Source organism: Onychostruthus taczanowskii, unplaced genomic scaffold, assembly GCF_017590055.1.
Source record: "Onychostruthus taczanowskii isolate IOZ18803 unplaced genomic scaffold, ASM1759005v1 scaffold76, whole genome shotgun sequence".
NCBI classification, from domain to species: Eukaryota; Metazoa; Chordata; class Aves; order Passeriformes; family Passeridae; genus Onychostruthus; species Onychostruthus taczanowskii.
In genome coordinates, this window is record NW_024505450.1 from 2661489 (window position 1) to 2684670 (window position 23182).

Below are 23182 nucleotides of genomic sequence, written 5' to 3' on the forward strand. Positions count from 1 at the left end.
TTGCTTCTGTGATGGGAAGGAAAATCACAAGCCCCAGTGTGTATCAGCTAATGTATATTCTTCTACTGGTTCGCCTGAATAGGAATAATTTCATAACTGAACTGCACTTCTTCAAGTGCTCCTGTCCTTGTAGGGTGAATTCTTTTTCTAAATCAAGTTTATCCTTTTATTTTTTTCCATATTAACACAGGCTGCCAGCTTCATTTGATAACAGCACAGTCTGTAAAAATTCATCACTGTAGGATTCTACCAACTCCACGCCTGGAACATCAGCTGACAGCAATTGAATTAGACCACGTGTCATGTTTTAACTTTGTTTGTAAAAATCTTACCCTTAGCGTGGTGAAGAGTGAGCTCAGATGGCTCTGTGCTTAGTTTATTCTGCATAATACTGGCATTTTTATTAGATTTGTTATCATCATCTCCCAATACTTGATATCAAATGTTTGTGGTAGTTCTTCATGTAGTGGTACAGCATGTATCAGTAAGAAAACAATTCTGAAAACTTGAGTGGAAGAAACAAAAATTTTTAATATGCTTTTGGGAGAATTGGACTTACTTTATTCTAAGTTCTTTGGCTAAAATAGAAATAGTGGTTTTTTATCCTAATGTATTACTTTTTAAAAAATCCAAAGAGCTTCAGTCTACAGTGTCTGCAGGTTGCCTGCACAATGCCTGATTCATCTTGGCACATTGACACAACGGATTTGTTGCCTGAAGTGCTCCATGTTTGTACATGGTTCTTATTCAGGCTTTATTTGCTGCCTCTTCAGAAGTCCTTCAAACATACACATTTTGACGCTGACAAAAGAATTTATATACTTCATATTGAACAGCTCAGTATTAGTCATATGTTTTAAAATGAAAGCCAAAAAAGAGTCTGATGGTTTTGGTTTTAGCAAAACTATTGCTTTATTAACAGAGTAACTTTTGTGGTGGGGCAGCTGAACAAGGAGTCAATCTGTTATCCATGACCAAGCAGCTTAAATGTGATCTATGTTAGGGTTTTATTTAGACAACAGAAGAAAAAATGGTGAGCCCTGATTTGTAGTTGTTATGGCCCCATGACACAGACCAGGTCTCTGCTCTTCCTGCAGGAATTCCTTCCTAAGGGTTCTGTGGCAGCAGCCAGGTCAGTCATAACTCCTGCGCTCTGCCCCTGCCTCCGTAATTCTTAGTGCAGAAACACAAGGGGGTGTGTCTGGCAGGGATAGCATCCTGTGTTCTGGTGCACTGCTGAAAATTCAGTCTCAAGGATTAAAAAATATCATCTGGGAAAAACAGGGGAAATACCTGCAGTTGTTACATTTTTGTGACTAAAATGCTGATTGTTGTGGTCGGCTCTGACGTCTCTAACAAACCTGCGTTGTCCTTACAGAGGCACCTGGGGCTCCTGCTTGTGTAACTCCTTGCTTGACAACAGTTGTTGCAGCTGGCTCAGAGTACAACTTTTTGGTACAGGATCTTGTAGGAAGAGAATGACTTCTTGATAAAATTCAGATGCCGAGACTGCAAACATTACCTTAAGTCCCTAATTTCAGACCAAAGATCTCTTTTAAAATTGGGCCTGTCTTGTGATCTTTGACATCTTGAAGGTAGGCAGCAACTTTTTCATGGCACAGTGTGTGAGTTGCAGCACCTTCATGTCAGTGCAGGGCAGTAACTGGGAGAAAACTCTACTACTTCTGTCTGCTCATCAAAGTTTTTGCTTAAGACTAAAACCAAGCCAAGAAATACAGATGAGAAGCAAAGAAATATTGTGAATTACTGATAAATTTATTTGCTGTTTTCCTACAGTAGTGCACATTAATTTAAAATGAAAATATTGATAATTACATAGTATCTATAAAAGTAGTAGTTTTCATCTTTGCAAAAAGATTCTGACTCCATATTTGAAAGTTTTGCAGTTTGAGTATTCTCTTACAGATAAACTGGAGAGGAAATGCTTATCTTTATTTTGCAGAAAGTAGCTCAAAGAATGGATGAAGAGTTTAAAGCACAGTCACTTGACTCTACTCTTCCAAGTCCATCAGAGACTTTGCTTTCCATTCGACTGTTAGACTTTAAAACAAGTTTACTGGAGGCAATAGAAGAGCTGCGTATAAGAAGGGTAAATTTATTTATATTGGATTTGATTTTTCTGTGCCTTATTTCTGTCTCTCCCTGTAGGTAATCACAGAAAATGCTGAATAAGTGTGGCTAAACCTCATGCTGTATTTTAAGTGATTCACTAGCCAGGGTTTTGTTTAAAAATATAATAGGTTTAAGTATTGGGTGTGTTACAAATTTCCCTGTAGACAGCACAAGGCAACAGGGTTGTATGGCAATGAATTTGGTTTTTCCATAACAATGTAAGAAGTTACCAGAGTTCATAATCAGGACATTGAGAAAAGTTAGATTAGTCTTTCATTGTACTTCTTCTCTTTAAGAGCAGCCCTTGATACAAAATGAAAAGAAAGAATCCAAGTGTTTTCCAAGTCCCCAAGTCTTTCTCGTTTCATAATTGATTTGCCATTTGCTAGAAAAGTGGTGATTTGGGCTGTTTACTTGTGCTTTTCAGAATTTCCTAAATGGGCAAAGAGCTATATTAAAACCACTTTATTTCACTATTTTTACATTGCTAAACTATGGAGCTAGACCCCCGCAGTAAATAGTGTATTGAGTATTAGGGGTTTGTTTTTGAAATGAGCTGAATCATCTTGTAGTAGTACCAAGGTAAAATTGTTTCTGTGCTGGTAAAGGCAGCTGTTCTTTCTTGTAGTTAATTTGTCACTTTATTTTTCTGTGGTTACTTTTTCAGTTGTGTGTATGTAAACATTTGTCAATTTCTCCCCTTAGGTTTTCTGAACTGTTGGGTGTACTGAAAGACCTAAAGTGTATTTTTCTTCATCTGATGAATTTGACCTGTTCAAAAGAAGTATTATTGCTTCTAAAATATTAGTATTGATGACATGCTTGATTTATGCTTATTTTCATCTAAGTGAAATGCTATAATCGTCTTTAAAAGCCGTAAACAAGAGAATGACTGCCATTAAAAAGAAAAAAAAAAAGAGAAAAGGCTGCATGATGGTCCTTTCTTGGTGTAGTACTGTTAAAGCCCCCATGCTGTGATCCCCAGCCCTGTGTTACAGTGGTAGCATTTAGTCTAGTCAGACTGTTTAAAAAATATTAAAAGTAAAGACTGAATAATTCAACTTTATTATTAGATATATAATGATATAATACCAGTAATAATAATAACAATTATTATTATTTTATAGTGATCAGAGTATATTTTTCTTTACAAGACTACTTAGCTGAATTTACATGGTTAACTCAATGTTGCACTTTTAATGCACTTGGTCAGAGCCTAAAGTGTTCACGGAGTGCTATGGGATTTCATCTTTTGGCATTTTTCTTCGGGTTTTTATGCCTTTTTGTGTCTGCTATACTGCAAAACTTTGTGGCTGTGATTTTGTACAAGTTGTCTCAGAAGGGTGAGTAATTTTTTGCCTTGAAATTATTTTTAATTTCAAAATTGATGCAAATGCTAAGACCCAATTTCACAGTTAAGACATGGTCCTAAGATTCTGAAATAGCTGTGCTTTCCTTTAGCCTAGAAAAATATATACATATGTATATCTTTACCTGTTTAGTTAGAAATTTAGGTAAAAAAGTAAGCATTTTACAGACAGCCAGACTGAAATCTTGGAGTGTCCTTGAATGCATTTTTGGTTGGTTTTGTTAGTTCAGGGCTTGCTTAGTATGTTTGAAGTTTGGAATATAAAACATAGCTATTTTGAAGAAGCAAGAGTTATTGAGTAATGTGGCTTATGCCTAGTAGCATTCATTTTTATCTTTTAAAGTAGAATTTTGTATGGATGTTTTTGCTTTAAAATACCCCTAAAAAACCCTCCTCCCATTTTAGCTATGAATCTCTTACAAACTCAGTCAACATGATGTTATTCTGTAAATTTTTAATCAGCTCTGTGAGAGAGGTAGTGCATAGACCAAAATATAGGGGTAACTCAGAGAATTAAAATGCTTGTCTTGCACCATGCTAATTTTTCCCGGGCTAAGAATGAAACACGAAGACTGTCATTTGCTCCATCAGAAAGTGGAGTAAAAGTGAAAATTCTACAGGTTTCTTACTACTTCTCCCACTTCCTTCCAAGGTTGCTTGTGAGGTTCAGTAGACTGATAACCTGAGGGAGGCAGTAGAGCCAGTACCATGGATTTTACTCTCAGATTTGTTTTTGACCTCTGGCTTGGCCAGATGAGATTGTTTTACCTCTGTTTGCATCTGTTTTTCTTCCCATTCTTGGTCTTGCTTGTCACTTCCAACAGGAGACTCTTTGGGACAGGAGTTATTGTGTATTCTGAGTTTAATAAAGTACCTGGAATGGTTGGTTAAGCTACAGTACAAATTCAGATTAATAAAAATAAATTTCTGGGTGAAATTATCTGTGTGAAGCTAATAAAGAGCAAATTCTTAAATATGAAACTATTTTGAGAGACTTGTTGCAGTCCTTACTCAGTGTCATGGTAAACTCTCAAAAATAGTTTAGAAGAGTTGCTCAGAGTAAAGGACTGTTCATCTCTTTCATCTTCCAAAGGAAATCCCATTTCTTGATAGCTGTGCAAGTTTGTTCTAAAAAAATAATTGCTTAGGTGATTATACTTGATGCAGCTTCACTTTGTTCCTTTGGCTGTTCACAGGGCCTTTGTTCCCCATAGGAATTGACATAATGTGAGTATGTAAGTAATTAAAGTTCACAAAAAAATTATATTTCTCTTTCCCCTGCCCCACAGGGATTACTTCACACTCCAATAGTTAGTGTCTTCTGTTTTTTCCAGTTTAGCTTTCCCACTCATCAGCACTGACAAAGCCAGTGATCCTTTTGTGCTGGATGTCCCTTCACTTCCAATATCTGTCAGTCTTGCTCTGCCACCAGCTGAGTGTCCTTTCTTCCTAACAGCCTTCTGACTGGATTTTATACCTAAGTGTAAATTAGGGAATTTTTTTAGTAAAATGACAGACACAAGGGCAGCTGAGTATTGGAAAAAAAAAATTAAGTATGCAGATTTAAGAGAATAAACAGCACTGAATTTCAGATCCCATGACTGTGACATCCTGTGATATTGTTGTTTGAGTCAGCAAGCAGTGTGTTAGATGGTAATTGCTGTGCTTGTGAGTAGCGTGGCTTTTGATTAGAAACTGATTACTTGCAGTTGGAGAGCGTTCCAAGTATCAATGCAGGCCTTTCTAAGAATATATTTTGATAGACGAGATTTATTTAAATGTAGAGTATTCGTAATCTATGCAGTGGAGTCGAGGACAGACCAATGAAATTTCCAAAGGAAAAAGTAGTGGTTGGTACCAATTTGTGTCTCTCTGCATCTGAAAATGGAAAGTTTTGGAGACTAGATTCCAAATATAGGTTGCTATTATTTTTTGTCAACTGTCATAACTATGAAAATCCAACAATGTTTTATCACAAACTAAAGGTAGAATAATGCTTCTATAAATATCTTCTCTCCTTATAACATTTGTCCTGGAAACAAAGCTTAAAAACAATATCCATGAGATCTACTAAAAATTGTACTGGTCTGCTTAGTTCATGAAGGAATTTCTAATTATAGTATGAAAGAATCAGAAATTGTAGTTTCTGTGAGTACTATTTGACCTGCATGAAAATTGGATGTGCAATTTTGTAGGAGGGAGACTGTAAGTTCAAAAAAGATAATAAAAGTACCTAGCAGCAGTTTTGGCTGCTTGGACATGAGCCAGCTGTACTCTGTTCCTAAATCTGTTCAGGGTCAAGAATCGAGGGGGCTTGACCAATCCACAGCCCATCTTGTAAAACTACAGCCTGAAGCAAACACTTTAAAGAAGGCTTGACACTTTCTAAAGGTTATAACGAGTAAATAAACCATCAAATTACTCCTCTTTTATTGTTATGGTAGTCTTTTTTTATAAAAACACTTAAATCCATGTAGTCCTAAGGCATCTAATAAAAAATGAACACTTTTAAGGTTTGGTGAGTTTTTGATCCCTCATCAGAGTTATGTACAATATTGTTCTCCTAACAAAAACATTTTTGTCTTATTAAACAGCTGATAGAACTTCTAAAAAAAAAAAAAAGTGCTTCACACAAGTTTTAGAAGCTTTCAATTCAAAATGGGTAAACTATAAATGTCCTTTGGAAGATGTAAAAATGATGTATAAGGTTTATAACTGTTGGCGATTTCATGTGAGAACATTTTTATCATGTAATTGTCATTCTCAGTTTAAGTGTTTATGATGTTTACTTTCTCAGCCATAGTTACATACATGCACATTTTTGATAGCTTCCAGATACACCTTTATAATTTGGGAGTAAGTTGGAGGAGTATTGTTCACTTAGAACTTTGCTCCTTATCCTCTTAAGTATTCACAGCAAAGGGCTCACTTAAAATGGAATTTAAGGCCATTTTCTTACCTTTTTGAAAAAGACTTTTGACAATAATGCATCATTTTCATAGCATTTGTTGCTTAGTAACAGAAAGGATTGAAGATCACACCTTTTCAAAAGCTTCAAGCCAATCTCATTTTATCACTCAAGGGAAATTAGGGGGATCTATTTTCCTTCAGTACTTATAGAATAGTACCAGAAAAAAACCCAAAATATTGCAACTGTGCAGCACTATTTGTTAAAGCAGAACTGGGAATCACTGATAATCTTTTAAGTGCTCTTTTTTTTTTTTTTTTTTTTTTTTTTTTTTTTTACCATTAGTCATATGAAGTCTTTAGATCTCTTCTCCATCTGTATTCTACCAGTATATATCAGAGAAGCAAAAGCTTAAGAACTTTTCTCTGGTTCTCTGTGAGCCAAATTTTAGTTTTAAATACCTATTCAGTGTTTTATGTGTAAAATTCACATGAGAGCTGAGGCCTATGTTTAGAATGTCTGCAAGAATCTTGAAATGCTTGGGAGTAGCCTCTGTGGAAAGAAATTAACTTCTCTACAGACGTGTGCCTGTAAACTGTCTGCTAATCAAGACAGTCAGTTTTGACCATAAAACCCTATAAAAGATGTCCATGTAAAAAAAAATTATTTTGATTCACTTGGGACATATTTTGCACTTTTGGGTTTTTTTTGATAAATAGTGGGACACTGAATCAGATATTGTACTAAGTGAGAAAGGGTTGCAAAATCTTCAACACTGTTTTGCATCAATTGTTAAAGTGTTATAAATATCCTTGAATCAGAAACTTGGAGCCCTTATTCCTACTGGGCTTCAGAAAGAATTGCAGTATATTTTACAGCCAAAAAATTTTGTGTTCTCTCCTTCACTTGGGAAGGAGGAAGAGCCTCCATTTGTTCTTTGTGTGTCAGGAAAGGTGTTGCTTCATCCAGACGTGGGATGTTTTTAGTCTCATGGCAAATAATAGTTGTTCATGGTATTGCAATTTGGTAGAATTGTACTTAAACCCCAGTATTAAGAGAATGAACCTTTTGAGGCCTTCTTTTATTTTTTTATTAGAGAGAGCCATGGCCTTTTTTTCCCAAGTTGTGACTGTTTCCTAAAGGTTCTAACCAGTATGAGGTGTGAGTCATTTCAAGAGTACTGGAATTTTTCCAACAAGTAAGATTGTGAGATTTAAGCTAAGTTGAACTCAAAAACAGCAGAAAATTTGCACATAATATGTCAAAATGCACAGTTCAAGTATTGGGAGTATTCTTTTACCCTCACACAGCTTGGCCCTTTCTGGATCTCAGTAAATGTTATTAGTGCAATGATTCATCAAAGAGAAGTCAGGCTTACCTTAAAGTGGTGGCTTTCCCAAGCTGGCCATCAGTGTGCAGAGCAAAGGCAGAAAAGCAGCCTTCTCAAGGTCAGTGGCACATTAGTGCAGCTCTCCAGGTCCTTGAAGGATATGCATTCTTTTGACTATGTGCAAAAACAGGACAGTTCTGAGTTGCTTATGACATGCATCAAAAACCTGAATATTGTTTTTGCAGGAAGTTGTGACTGTTCATAGGGGAATCTTTTGTTCTTTCTTTTTTTTGAGTATTGGATTTGTGAAGGAAGGCCAGTGCTCATAAAAACTGGACTCCAAAGGGAAGCTGATTCCTGTTGAGAAGAATTAACTTCGATACCAGAGTGTTTCAGGAAAATTCACGTAAATATTTAGCAACTGTGATTATCAGAAAGTAACTGTCATTTGTTTTCAAAAGTAGTAGTTTGATTCTTGACAAAGTGCTTCTGCAAGAACAGGATCTGTAACACATGTTCCTGTTATTAGTACCTTTTGTGGATCATGGGGGAAACTTTGGACTTCAGTAATGGTCTTCTCAGATTTTCTGGTAGCTCTGGTAGCTCATCTTACCAGAAATATGTGTTGATCACCTATGATTCTGTTTCAGTTTCTTTTGGTAGGTCAGAAGGGTTCTTGGCATAGAAGATAATGATAAATATTTCACTTCTTCCATAATAACAGAAGTAATCACTGACAAAAACTTTTCAGTTGTCCTAGGAGATGTCACAAAGAATAAAGATACAAATGCTTTGAGCTGAATATTTAAGGTGCTCCAAAGAGTCTGAGTCATTAATTATAATTATCTGTATGCACTTCTGCATCTCGCTGATTTTCACTTCATTTCAGTGTTTTGACTTTTTTTATGTTTGTTTTTAACTAGGAAACAGAAACTAATTATGAAGACCAAATAAACAAAATTGTTATAGAGAAACAGGAACTTGAATGGCAGAAGGTAACTTTCCTGTGTGCTTTTAGTGTTTTACCTGCTGAGATTTAATTTTAATATGTTAATATAAATTGTGATTTGTTACAATTCCTCTTTTTAGAGCTATTTTTATTTCAATAGTAGAATGTTCTAGCCAGTAGCTTATTACTTAGTCATGAACATGTGTAGCTTTTCTTTTGATTTGGATTGTGCCCATTTTAGCAATGTTTTTAACAAGAGAATATAATAATATTTGGCATGACTTTGCAATCTTCAGTCAAAAGAGATGGAAATACTGAAGCAGGAGGACATTTAGTTGAATCTGAGGCATGTTGACATGTGGGAGAAGCTGTGTAGCAGCTTCTCTGTATTGTGTTTGGCTTTGGGAAGTGCAAATATCAGAGCAGCAAACAACTTCACTTGCAATCTTTTGGAAGTGGACATTTTTCCAAAAAGTTATTTTGAACGTGAACTTGTATGTTATCCATACTCAGAAGTAGTCTGTCAGCTTTTAAATGTTGGAAATGAAGTATTCAGTAACCTAAATCTAACATTCTTCTCAGAGTTAGGGCTCCTGAGGTTATGCTTTGCTAGGAAATGCATTCCCTTCTTTAATACAATCAAACCTATGACCCCTGTCACTAGGGCATGAGATAAAAGGCTGCACTCCGTATATTTTACAACCCCAGAAAAAACAATAATTTCAGCTCTATCCTTGATCTTGGGATATTTAACATCTTAGTTGTAAAGGAAGGCTAGTTCATCTTGGAGTTCATCCTAACCATCTTAAATTAATAATCCTAACTCTGTGCTTTTCTTTCTTGAAAGATATATATGTGCACACAGAAACAGGAAACATTTTATATTTGTAAAAGCAAGAGTGCTTTCAGTTTGTAACCCTTCTTTGCTTTTCTTAACCTAGCTTTGCAGTGCTTAATATTCTGGGTTCAAAAGGGAGGATTTCTACCCATTCTAAGACCTTCACAGCAATTTAATTTACCACTCTAAAGGAATGGGACTTACAGGTAGTGAGGTGAACTCTGTTCCTGTACTTTGCACTTAACATTGACACATGGCAGAGCTGATCGATGAGTGGTAGATTTTGGGAACTTCATGTGAGCAAATATTCTGGAACTTCAAAGGATCAAGCTAATACAAATTTCCAGTCCTGGAGACTGCAGTAAGATGAAAATTCTAAGTATGACATTTAAATTGAATTTGTGACCTGATTGTTTCTGAATGCAGAATCATGTTAACCACAGCAGTAGTTCAATAAGTAGACATTTTCCTCTGGTTTATCAAAGGTTCTGTTTTACCATTTCCTTCATGGATTTCCCTTTCAGTCAACATTTCTGTTACTCATTTTATTTTACCTTAAATTTAGCTAACTAGTTCGAAATAGACATTATTTCAGCTAAGTCATATTACAATATTACAACTTGTCTACATTTTATAAATATACTGCTGCTGCTCTTGAAAAAAAATACACTACACTCAAGCAGGGAAAACAGAATAACTGGAGAATATATTCCTTTAAATCTAGTGGATATACTCATACTTGTATAACATTACAATATCAAAGGTAATTTTTTTCATATTTAAAAAAACTCTGCTTTTTTCTTCAGTCTCACTGTATCACACACACATGGCATATATGGAAAATTTCTTCCAAGCCTTAATTTCTGACAGAGATAATATAATCATTTTATCTGATAGTCTTGTGTGTAAGGCTTGTTAGAAAATGAATATTTGTAGACACTGCCCTGTCTTTTTGAAAATAAAATACCTCACTTGAATATACAGTACAAGAAAGTAGTATGCATTAAAGAGTTCAGCATTGGGGTTTTTTTCCATTACATTTGTGATAAAGTTATATAAAGGATGACTGTTTAATAAACCCAGACTGATAACTGCATCATTTATTCCATGATATTGCATTGAATTCCTGTATTTTATAGTGCCATCTTAATTTGGCAGTGCTGTGAATATAAGATTTTATTCCTGTGGCGAGCAGGTGATTTTTTTTGTGCCTGCAGTACTTTTCTGCCTTGCTACTTCCTGTGCCTGTCACACCCTGGAAAACCTGTCCTTGGACAGAGGCCTGAGGGACAACCTCAGGAAAACATTTCTCAGGACTTTTATGTGCTTCTGAATATTCATTTATGTACTGCACATTGTTTGTTACACACACATCAAGACTTCCTCTACTCCTCTTATGATGAGTTCATAAGTATGGGTATGAACATGTTATGTATGAACATGGGTATGAACAGATTCTTGTCTTCTATCAAGAGGCAACAGCTCTCACTCATACAGTGTGAAAGCAACACCAACTTGCTGGAGAAAACAGCAATTTTGGAAGGGACTTTATGTTTAAAAACTCTCAATCTCTATTAAGGCAGAAGAAGAAATTGGACTCCTTGTGTGTGAAACTGATTTTCAATTTATTTTCTCCCATTCATTCTTTTTAATAGTCTCAATTTATTTTTGTGCAGTCATTACTGGATTGTTTCCTGTTACACAGTAATATTTCTAAGCTAAGCACTCATCTGTATTTTGAGATAGCTGCTCAAGGATAGAGCCTCTTAACTACTTTTACCTAATATTTCAGTGTTTAGAACTAAAAAAACCTGGTCTTCCATGCATACCTTCCATGGTAAAGGTGAAGTGTCTTATAGAGAAGTACGGTGCTTAAAGATGTTGGAGGTTTCCACCTTGTAGAGTGTAGTATTAGTCTATGAGAATATGATATGAAATAATAATAGAAAAAAAAAGTACATCTTCACTCATTTTCTTGGATGGAAATAAAACCAGGCTGGAGGGTGATAATAATCTCATACTATTGCCTTACACTTAGTTATTTCTGGCTTCCTTCAGCTCTTTCAGGTAGCTTGTTAAATGACTAAAATTTAACTATAAACAGAATAACAGATAGTTAGTTTTCAATGGGATTCTATTTTTAATGGGTATTAAAATTCGTTGTAACTACCTGGACCAGTGTCAAAGTTCTGTCTTAAGCTGGCAGTGGATGTGGATTGTTTCTGCAGGTTGATGGGATGGGTAGGAGTTGCTTACTGAAGTCCTAGTAAAAGGTCTGTGTTCCAGAGAATGCAGGAGAAAGGAGAACTGTTACCTGTTAAGAATGAAAGGGAAGCTGCTACAAAAAAGAATTACCAGTTAAAAAAATGTCTTTTTTTGTCTTCAGGGTTTTTTAGTCAGTTGCATCTTTGTAAAAATATTTAGCAATAAGACAGCCTTTTCTTGAAATACTTTATATATGATTTGCTCTGAGATAATACTTAACTCACACTGTTGTTATTTCACATGAGCAGGAAACTCTGCAGCATCAGACCGACACACTGCAACAACAAAATAAAGAAGCTATGGCAGCTTTTAAAAAACAGGTAACAAAACAAAGCCTTTGGCTTTAACTGTGGGCTTTTAAAATATGGTGGCATCATAGCAAGTTATCAGTTGGTATGAAAATATTTTTCTATTGCATATAAAATGTTAGAATATACAGCTCAAAAAAAAAAAAAAATCAAAATCACATCCTTTCTTCTGGCCACACCACTATGCTTGTATTTTGGCAGTTCTTTCCAGATGCCCCTCCTCCTGGAATTTTTCGTTTTTATATTTCAAAAACCTCCTAGAGAAGATCATGCTTCTTCTAATACTTTCCCTATTCTGTTTTGCTTTGTTTGCTTTTCCCCTTGCGTGACTTCTGCAAGGGTAGATTCATAAACCATGGTAAAAGACCTACATGAATTACCCTGCTCAACATTTCAAAGTGTGTTTCACTCTTGCATTTTATTCTCCATATTACAGTGAGCAAACACAAGTGCTGAGAGACCTTGCAGAGAATATTCACAGGAACTGAAACTGTTGCCCATGGTGATGAATTTGTCATTAATGCTGCATCACAATCATGTCACACAAAAAAGAAACTGACAAGCCATTAGGTTTTTTCCTTGAAAAAAATTTGAGATTTACAAACTCCTCCTTGTAGAACTGTAGAGTTCTACAGTTCCTATAGGTAGAAAACCCAGGAATTATACTGTGCAGGTTAATATAACTATGTTGTCTTGTTGAATTGCATCAATAAAATTATTGCCATGTGCTGTTCTGATTTTTTTGTTTTGATTTTTTTTAATGTGACTGACAACCAAGTTACAGGCAAGAATGTTTGCCATGGAAGAAGAAAAGGTACTCTATAATTATTTGTTGTTTGTCATCCAAAGAAGTGTATAAGCAAATGATAATTATATAAAATATACCAAGCATATCCTAAGTATAAACTAAGTATATTGCAATTACATTATGTTTTTTGTTACGGCCTTTGCCATAACAAAAAAAGAGCCATAGACTTGATGAAAGCCAAAGGCTTGATGAATAGAGTCAGAAGTGGTGAAAATGCACTATTGTGTTTTCAATTTTCTTTTTATAGCAATATTTATCTACATTTTAAAATTACTTAGCTGAATTATTCACCAATGAATTGTTCTGTCATAGCGGAGTAACCCTTTATTTTCGTAACATTCTTTGATAAATTCTTATTGTAAATGCATTTATTCTGCCTAAATCCTGAAGTACAGCTTTTGTTGAAAGGGAAAATACCAGCTTGCTGTAGAAACAAAAGAAAAAGAAATTGATGGACTGAAAGAAACATTAAAAGCATTACAGGTAAACTATTGCTTTAAATTTCTTACATTTCTTTAAATGCAAGTGTTTTGGTTTCAGTTTTATACTAGTAAGAAAATAGTTTGTTTTAAAAGGATCTTTAAGGCCTTATTGTTTCATCTTTCTAGGACACCTCACTTTGTAAAACTGAGTTTATGTTCTAGTTTACAGTGACTACTTTAACTTTCCAGCTCATGTTCTTTTCCTCCAGAAGAAGACTCAAAAGTCCAAACAGTGTGTGAAATGTGCTTTCTTTTCATTTCCACAGTCTTCCTCTTCCTTCACATTGTTGTTTTCTTACTTCACACCTGTCTGGAATCCCTGGTTTTGGACTCCTAAACAGAACTAAGTATTCACTCCAGGCCTCCACCTTGCAGTGCTCCCTGTGTTTTTCAGTGCTTTCCTCTGTTTCACTGGGAGGTTTCTGTATTTACACTTGGCCTAAGACCAAGGCAGATATATTGAAAATGGATCACTAGCATTGTAATGCATTGCCAGATTTCAGGTGTTATCAGAAACTAATTATTTTTCTACTCAAAACTGAGTGGAATAATAATTCTGTTGAAAACAAAACGGCTCTAATGGATTATTACTATGATTTTGAAACCCGTGTTGGTTCTTATTAACATTCTCTTATAATGCAATGCATTCACTTGGTAGCAGACTGTTTGTTTTATCATTTAGTTAACACTGAATGTACTTTAGGAGCAAAAGAAATTGATTTTTATGCCTGGACTTCTGAGCAATAACTGTAAGGATTTTGTTGCCTTGCTCAAACCTTGGCATAGCACAGATGATGTACAATATCCATCCCTCCATGGTCTGCTGAACATAATATGTGGACAGCAAGAGTAATGAAAGATCCCACTGGCCTTTCTTTTGTAAGATGAACCACAAATTAAAAAAAAAAAATCTTAAATGTTGAATGTTCCCAGATCAAGCATTTGTGTCACAGACAGTTCATATCTAGGAAATTCTGCTGTGGCTTGAGGAAGCAGGAGGTCACAATGGACATGTGCTCACAGGGAGATGGTTTGGAAATGAGCCTGATACAACAGTGAAGAATTTTTAATTCGGTTCTGTGTTCTTCTCTGTTGAGTCAGAACCCTGCCTTAAAATGATTTTTCTCTAGGTTTTTTCTTAGCAATAGTATTTTCTGTATAACATTTGTACACTCTGAGTTCTTTGACATTACTCTGTTTTTCCCTCTTATACTTAAGCATTATGCAAATCGAAATACTCTGTCAGTGAGGTATTAAATAATGTTAATATCTTCTAATGTCAGCCGTATATTATTAAAGCATGTGAGATTGTTACATTATATCTTTATATACTACCATTTAGAATATCTACTAAGATATTTTTGGTTTTTTTTTCCAACAGGGAACACATTTCTTCCTGTAGAAGTTGAGGGAATACTTTCATTTCTGTCTTTGTCTTCTCTATTTATTTCTAAGGGTCTAGTTTACACACTCTGGTCTATTTGCATGTTATTTTTATGATGCCTGTCAGAAAACACAAGGATTTATGCACTTTTTCAAAACTCCTCTAGTAACAAATCAGTGTAAAGTGGTTTTATGTAATTTAAATATTGAAGTAACATTATGAAGTAAAGTGAACCTATGAAACATGAAATTGTGCCCTCAGTAATTCAAAACCAGCATTACTGTATTAGATGGATTTATAACAAATACAATTAAATCCTTGGTATAAAAATACTTAATTATGCAGGTTGTTGTCAGAAAAAATATAAGTACCATTTAATGAAAAACTCTCTGTTTTACAGATTTCAAAATACACTTTACAAAAGAAACTGAATGAAATGGTAAGAAAATAATGAAAGTGGAAAAAAGAAGGAAAAGCTTTAATGAAAAGAGTATGCTTGGGGTATAATCCACTACTAACTGGCTTTAATACTTAAATGGTATATGATAATTGCTACAAGTAACCCAAAGAGGTATCAGCTTCAAATCTGAAAATCTTGTAAAAGCAATGTTTTTAGGTTTTTATAGTGTGATAGCTACTGATCAGGATGTGGTATTTTTTTCTCACTGAATTAAAAGTAGAATTGGTACATTTGTTCTCTTTATAGATTAAAGATTTTTTAAGATGCTATCATTTAAATAATGTAATTTTATTAGTCTGATAGGATCTAGGATAATAATTTCAAAAAGTAATAGAGAATTTCTAGGAGTTCTTGGTTTTAAGAAAAACTGGTGATTTTCTTCTCAGTCTTTTTAACTCCTCAGAATTAGTTCTTAACATCAGTTTCCCTGAACAGTTTAGATTTCATCCAGTGCAGCTCACTCCCTTTGACACAGGGAATAAATTTACCCAGAGTGACAGCATAGTGGCTCTGAACCCTGTTGTCTGTTTTAGGAAGTGAAAGAGTGAGCCACAGAAACATTGCCAGGCTTGATTGAATAAATGCTGTGAAAATTCTGCTGCTGCTCAACTGGAAAGAATAAAGATAATATTGTCAGACCATTACAAACTGTGATTTTAATTAAGAAGCTCAAAAAACTAGAGTCCAGTTTAGCTTTAAGTACCATGACATTTGTACTGAAAGTCATCTTCAACGCTACAGTGGTTTTACACAAAATATGGTGAAATTGAATAATGTGCCCTCTGACCTGGGAGATAAGGCTACAAGTTAAAGATCAAAGGCAACATAAAATGTGTTTTGTCTTACTTCACTTTTAACTTGTATTTATTCCTAAAATGCTGATCTGAAAATGTGTTGAAAATACACAGCATAACTGGACTTTCATTTAGGTCACTTTACTTATTATCTTTCTTTCATAACTTACAAGCTCAGTCTCCCATATGAACGAGAATATTTAAAGGACAACACCTTTTCTTTAAGCTGGAAGTGCATCTATGCCACTTAAAGAAATACATTTCTTATGTTCATAAACTTTTCATTAATTGATCATTTGAATATTTTGAAAGCATTTGCTTTGATACAGAGTATGGTAATTTAAAATGCTATTGAGTGGGGGCAAGATGCTGGAAATCCTCTTTTGCATGTAGCACTGAACAGAACACCTACAGTTGGGACTTATTCAGGGAAAATGCTCTGATATGAAATGATGAAAGCAAAATACCCCACAAGGTAAACAAAATGTGATTTTTTTTCCTATAACTTTTTGCAGTAGTGGGGTAATGCAGTTTTAGACCAGGTCAGATTCTACCAACTTTACTCCCTGAGTGGTTGCACTGAAATAAGTGGAACATTCAAGGGATCAAAGGAGTTACTGCCCATGTAGACTCTTGGTCATCACCAATGGCAAAGTGTTTAAAAATCGAATGGATGAAATTCTCAACCAGTCATTTATCTGAGACCCATTCCTATTTCAATTTTGTTAAAGACAGATTAGATGGTTCTCTGGTGTGTGTTTTGAGAGTGAGCAGATGTGCTGCTCAGTTTATATCTGGTACCTTAGAAACCCTGCCAGTCAGTGAAGGTGCTTCTGTGTGTGCTGGGGACTGGGTGTGCCTTACTGATGTAGCTTTTTATTCTGTTTTTGTTCTTTTAGTTCTGTTCTTTTAGAATGGCATATGCAATGTTCATACTTGACATAAACACCATGTTTTTGCATGCTAAAGTTTATGCAGTTAAGTTTATGCAAAAATTGTAGTGCTGATATAATTCTTACCATATAGGCAATAATTTTGATATAGTGGAAGGTTTTGTTTTGTACTGAAAGACAGTATAGAGACAAACAAATAAAGGATTTTTTTTGGTCTTTTTTTATTTATTTGTCTTTATTATTGTCTTTTTCCACCACAATTACAGTGTTGATTATTGCATGCAGTGCAGTTGTTTTGCACCTCACTGAATGTGGACAGTAGCACTCATGCAGTCAGGAGGGATTACCACAAAGCCAGTTCAGTTGATAGAATAGACCTGAGTGTGGGCTCTGTATTGTATTTCCTTTCCTGCTGCTGCAATTAGGAAGTAACTGGAGGAAAATGGTCAGGTGTTGGTTTCCTGACAGATGATGCACTGGAGAATGCCAGGACTCTGCACGTGGCATCTGTTCTTGTCTTCCCTTACTGTTTTTATTGGAAACTAAATGTATGTGAAACCATTGAGTGAAGCTGCAGTCAGGTGGTCTAGGTTGATTAAACCCTACCACAGAAAAGAGAGAATTTAGATCTAAATAATCCACATCATTCCCAGCGGACAGGGAACTGTGTTCCCACCTGAACTGTGCCCAGGAACTGCTGGCACAGTCTGGCAAGTCCTACTTGGCAAAGGCCAAAATGTGTCAGAGATATTTAAACAGTACAGGCATTTCCTGAGAACTTCCCTGCCATCATTCAGTTTTCTAATATAGGTGTAGTTGTCAAATGAATGAAAAAGGAATCACTGCAAAATGTTAAATAAACTTTAAAAGTTGGTTTGTTTGTAATCTAGGATGTTTTTGTTTCCTTTCTGCATCTTTTAGGGGTTTGCCTGAAATCATACTATGTTGTTTAAAAACACAGTGAGGAGGCAGTGATACAGTAAAAATTCAACCCAATTATTTTTAAGTAGGAAAATGGTGAGAACTGGAGGAACTGTTGTGAAAAAAAAAAAATCCTGTTTCAAAGATGTACAGTTGGTAGTGCTTTACATAATTTTCATGTGATCTTGCCTTTGGTCTCCAGGCCATTACATCTCCTTTGTTTCTCTGACACTTTCACCTCCCAGTTACCACCTTCTGCTACACTGAGTACCTCTGACTAGTGACTCCATTTCCAGAATATCTTTGAGATATGAGCCATTCCCTCTTTGTGTTTCTGCAGTCACCCACTTGACCCTGAGCTATTTCTCGGGTCTAGTTCCACCAAGAAATCATTGTGCCTCAACAAGCCATATGGCCACAATCAATTCCACTCCCCATCCCAGCTTATCTTTATTACTGGTGGAGGGCAGGGCAATAATTCCTGGTCTTGCAGTATCAGACATAAGGAAGAAGAACCAAGATTCTGTGGGTCTCACTCCAACTCCAGGGTCATCCACTCCCTATCCTGCAGTGTCTCCTGGTGTTTCTTGATTGGCTTCTATGGAAGAATGTTTTACAGCCTTTTCACTGGGAGGAGACAAATCACACACTCATGCTTTTATTTCTCTGTGCATTAAGCCTGGAGAGCAGCCTGCCATCAAAAATGATATTTAGGCAAGTGTTAAGCTCTTAATAAAACTTGCAGATAGAGTAGGCCAGTTCCTTTTTCCCCTGGAAAGAGCCCTGTGAAGTAGCAAAGCATATTTCAACTTTTTGAGAGAGGAGGAGGGACTAACACTATCTTGCTGGCTAAAGAAAGGAGTTGGGGTAACACTAAGAAAAAATCCATATTAAAAACTGCAAAACCCCTCAGATCTTGCTACAAGCTGTTCAGTCTCAAATTAGGGCTGTCTCCCTGTTCATCGATCTCTTAGAATAAATATACCTGGGGAAACTACCAGGAAAAACAAAATCTTTCTTTTTAATGTTTTTATTATAAAATTAACCTCCTAGCATTAGTTAAGCACAGATCGTCAACAGTTAATTTATGTTCAGAAAAAAGAGAAAGTATAAGAACACTTTCAACCTACATTCCTTCCAGGGATTTCTGTAAGTGGTGGTGTTTCTTTACCAGTGCTTCCATTATGACTTTCCATTTGCTGTAGTGTGTTTAATTTCATACCTTATAAAACATGAGAAATTTGTATTGTATATCCTGTTTTGCTAGTCTTATGGTGGTCATTTCATTTGATTACTATCAGCTTTTATTATCCTCTGATGCCTGGGCATGTATTGCATTTGTTACTGTGTGGAAATGGAGCCTTGCCAAAGCCAAACAGACTGGATCAGATGCATCCTGGTGTAACTTGAATTTACACACAGGAATGAATTTGGCCCAGTCCATTTTAATTGCTGTGTTGCTCTCTACTGTAGATTAGAAATAGATTAGATATCTAAACAAATGCTTATATTTTCTGAGGAATTAATTTAAGCTATTCTCTTCAGAAAAATTAGTTTTAAAATTCACCAAATGGTACCTACAAAACTGTTAACAAAAATACACTGTAAACAAGAACACAAAAATCTTACTCTTATAAGGATAGCAAAAAAAAATTGTCACTGAACAGTTTCCACAAAATGAGAGGGATTGGTAAAATTCATTAATATTTGCACTTAATAGCAACATGGGTTTCTTTGTGGTATTACTTAGGCCAACATGTGAATAGAAGTAAAAAAAGTGTCAGGTGCTTACAAAAGTAGTTAGAAACTTCCCATACACATACAGAAAGTGATTTTGTTATATTTGAAATTATTAGAACAGCTAATTGATATTCAGGAATTAAGAATTACTCACTGAAAGGTTATTTATATTTTTCTGGGAAGCATGGGGTATTAATGTGCTTTAGTCTCACTAATCTAAATCAAAGTCATCTCTATTCTAGAAATAGTTGATGCACTTCTGATTTTTAGCAAGTGCGTTGAAAATCTTTTATTTAGGTATGTCAAGTAAACAAATGCTCTCCTAATTGCCCTTGGCTGTGTCATTTTTTGCAAGCCCAGGACTGCAATGGATGAAGCTGTCAGGAGTCTCTTGAGGTGGCTCAGAGCACGCTCAGTGGAGCCAGTGTCACAGAGCCAGGGCTGTTGGTTTGTAGTGTCTCCTTGGATAGATTCTGTAGCCTGCCTGTGCAGTCTGTTCCAGTGTTTGCTCACCCTGACAATAACTGTCTTTCCCCTCAAGTTTAAGTGAAATTTTTTGTCTTTCACTTTGTGTCAGTGAGCACCACTAAAAGGAGTCTGGCTGTGATTTCTTTATTCCTTTCACACACACAACTCCCCTGGTATATACACATTTATCAGCTCCTCTCCATGCTGAGTTGTCACAGGTTCCTCAGCCTCTCAAATGTCAGATGCTCAAATCCTTTGATTATCATGGTGATTCTGTCTCTCTTCCTGCTATTTGGAAGTGGGAAAGGTTGTTAGATATGAAATAGACAACTGAAAGATTCTGGCAATGAATTTGCATTTATGCTGTTAAATTCAAAAGCACTTGGAGAGCTACTTACTGTCCTTAAATGGGTGCTTCATTTACGTTCCTAACAGGATCAAAAATTGCAGATGCACTTAACAGCAAAAGAGGAGCATCATAAGAAACTGAATGAAGTTGAGAGGTGTTATGCTACTATTACATCTCGGTTTGGGATTGTGAAAGGTGTTCATGGGAAGCTAGAGCACAGTGGTATGTATGTCTTAAAAGCCTTCCAGCACTTGCTTTTGACAACAGTCAGTTGGAGACACTTGAAAACTCAGAAAAATAGTAGCTACCCCCATGCCAAGCATCAGATATATTGGTAGGTTCCTCAGTGCTCTTCACTGATCCACTGCTACAGTGGTGTGTGTGACCACACTGGGAATTATATTGAGGAACTATCAAACAAAAAAAAAAAAAAAACACCCCCAAAACACCATAAAAACCACTTCAAATACTGAATCTCACTAAATTTTTTGTTTCTGCTTGAAATCAATTATTTTTTTTCAAATCTCATTTCAATGAACTGGTAAGATACTCTATGTATATTTGTGGTATTTCAGTATCTCAAATTACATGTCTTCTCTTTTTAAAATTTTAGATCCAGAACATTATTGGGTAACCAATGTCCTGCTGATTGTATTTCAAAGCTAGAGTGAGCACATGCCTTTTGCTGAAAAAGAATTTTACCAGTTTTGGCCTGCTTGTTGTTCTGGGGGGGTTTCCTAAGTTCTATCAGAAGATAGCTGTTACGTTCATCAGTATTTTAATTTTAAAAGCACATATTCTCATTCCAAGCTGCAGAATTGCATATGGTGCTGTAAGGCTGTTATCCATCATTCCCCATGATGGACCATCTCTAGCAGAAAAGGAGAGGCCACTCTGGGTGTCTGCAGTTCTTGTATGCAAGTGTGGTGCCAGAAAACTATTGAGGAAAATAAAGAAAAAAGATTAGGGGTGAAAAATAGAAATCAGGAAACAGAAAAGGATGAAGGGGAACCTCAGAGGATCGAAATACAAAGATTGAATAGAGCTGTCTGAAAAAGTACAGGAACCAGTGAATATCTTCAGCTTTTCATTGTGGAATTTCAAGCAATTTCCCAGTGATATCTTCACCTGTATAAAGTTTGAGAGAAAATTCCCTCCCTTTTCAGCAGGAATAGAAGTCATTCTTAGAATTTTTTGCTGTGATAGCCTCTGCTTTTTTTCTGTCTTCCATGGCCTATGTGCATGGAACTCTGTACATGTGTTAACTCAGTTATTAATTTGTTCTGTGGCCCATTATGTTCTGTGTTAGTCTGAAAATAACTAAACTCATCAGAAAATTACAAGAAAATCTTTAAAAAATAAAACCAAGATTAAAAGTCCTACTAAAATAACATCAGAAGACACTGAAAATTAAATTACAGTTATAAAAGACGAGCCAACATACAGAAAAGTCTTAACTCATTGTTTGAGGTATAGACAATTGGTACCACCTGGTATAATTCTCCAGTGTGGTATCAAACTACCCAGAAAAAGTAGTTGAACTATATTTGCAGTTTTAGGTTTGTTTTTAAAGATAAATTATATGCACATATTGAAGTTAGAAATCAAGTTGTTGTTCAGATGTGAAATTATTTCTTAACATGATTTGACTTTTTTTTTTACAGTGCAGGAAGCCATCCAGCACAATAAGAAACTAGCATCAGTGAATAAAAGACAAGAGACTGAAATAAGTAATCTGAAGGAAGTAAGTACAGTGCACATTTCTGAATGGAGAATGATCCTTGTGGGTCCCTACCAGCTCAGAATATTCTGTGATTCTTTGGTTCTTCCAAAAGCTGCTGATGTAGAAGTAGTGGGCAAGCAGCAGAACTGTTTTTCATTCCACGACTAATGGCTAAATTAACATCCACAGGCACCTCAGTTAAAACTGGAGCAGCTCTGAGAATTTTCTGTAACCTGTGAATTTTTATTTACCTCTACATTTTATTGCATTACATTACATTACCTCTACATTTTACTTACATCTACAATGTCCTCCTTGTTTCTTGATAATTATTAACCTCTCTTCTTCCTGTGCTGTGCTGCCTTTCCTCTCCATCTGTGAGGAAGGTAGCAGTGGTGTTTTCAGTGTAGTCAGAGGTACAGCATGAAGAGCAGTTGCCATGGAGGCGAGCTGGTGGCTTGAACACGGGATAAAATGTGTAACTGAATCCCTCAAGTGGGAGAGTTTTGTGACAAGGCAGCTGAGACATCAGATTATGGTGATGGAAGTTGTCACTAAGCTCTTTTCTCTTGACTCTATGCAGAAACTCCTCTTTTGCCAAGTACATTTTTGAGTTGCTCTCTTGAACACAGGTAATAGTGGAAAGAATAATATTCTTTTCCCTTTGAGCCATTTCCTGAGAGCTGACAAGAGAAAAACAGAAGAACATTCAAAAGTCAGAATTGTTCTGTAAACTCAGTATCTTTCCACACATCTCTTCTTTATATCTCCTTATCTTTTTATTTTCCTCCTTTTAATTTTTTTTCTCCTTTAGATTCTGTAATGATTTTATGTAGGGATCAAAAGCATAATTACCTCAACTTCTTGGCCTAATGTTAATCCCCAGTTTCCAGATGATTGCTTTGAATTACCGTGGAATCTTTGCCAAGTTTGTGAATGTTTTTGAAAACAAAAAAGGGCAGGGGGAGAAAATAATTTGTACATGAGGAAAAGGGACTATAACCATTTGGGTTGTATTGATCAAAAAATATTTACCTCTCTTTGCCTGAAAAATGGGATT

At 35.6% G+C, this 23182-nt stretch overlaps 1 protein-coding gene across 1 annotated transcript in view; it reads left to right on the forward strand.

The window, feature by feature from the left end:
* CCDC73 (coiled-coil domain containing 73) overlaps positions 1-23182 on the forward strand; it is a 73575-nt gene that overhangs the window by 24281 nt on the left and 26112 nt on the right. Inside the window, exons 3-10 of the mRNA XM_041423252.1 lie at positions 1964-2110; positions 8664-8735; positions 12041-12112; positions 12879-12914; positions 13317-13391; positions 15175-15213; positions 20486-20621; positions 22064-22143. Coding sequence (XP_041279186.1) covers positions 1964-2110; positions 8664-8735; positions 12041-12112; positions 12879-12914; positions 13317-13391; positions 15175-15213; positions 20486-20621; positions 22064-22143 — 657 coding nt within the window. The remainder of the gene's footprint in view (positions 1-1963; positions 2111-8663; positions 8736-12040; positions 12113-12878; positions 12915-13316; positions 13392-15174; positions 15214-20485; positions 20622-22063; positions 22144-23182) is intronic.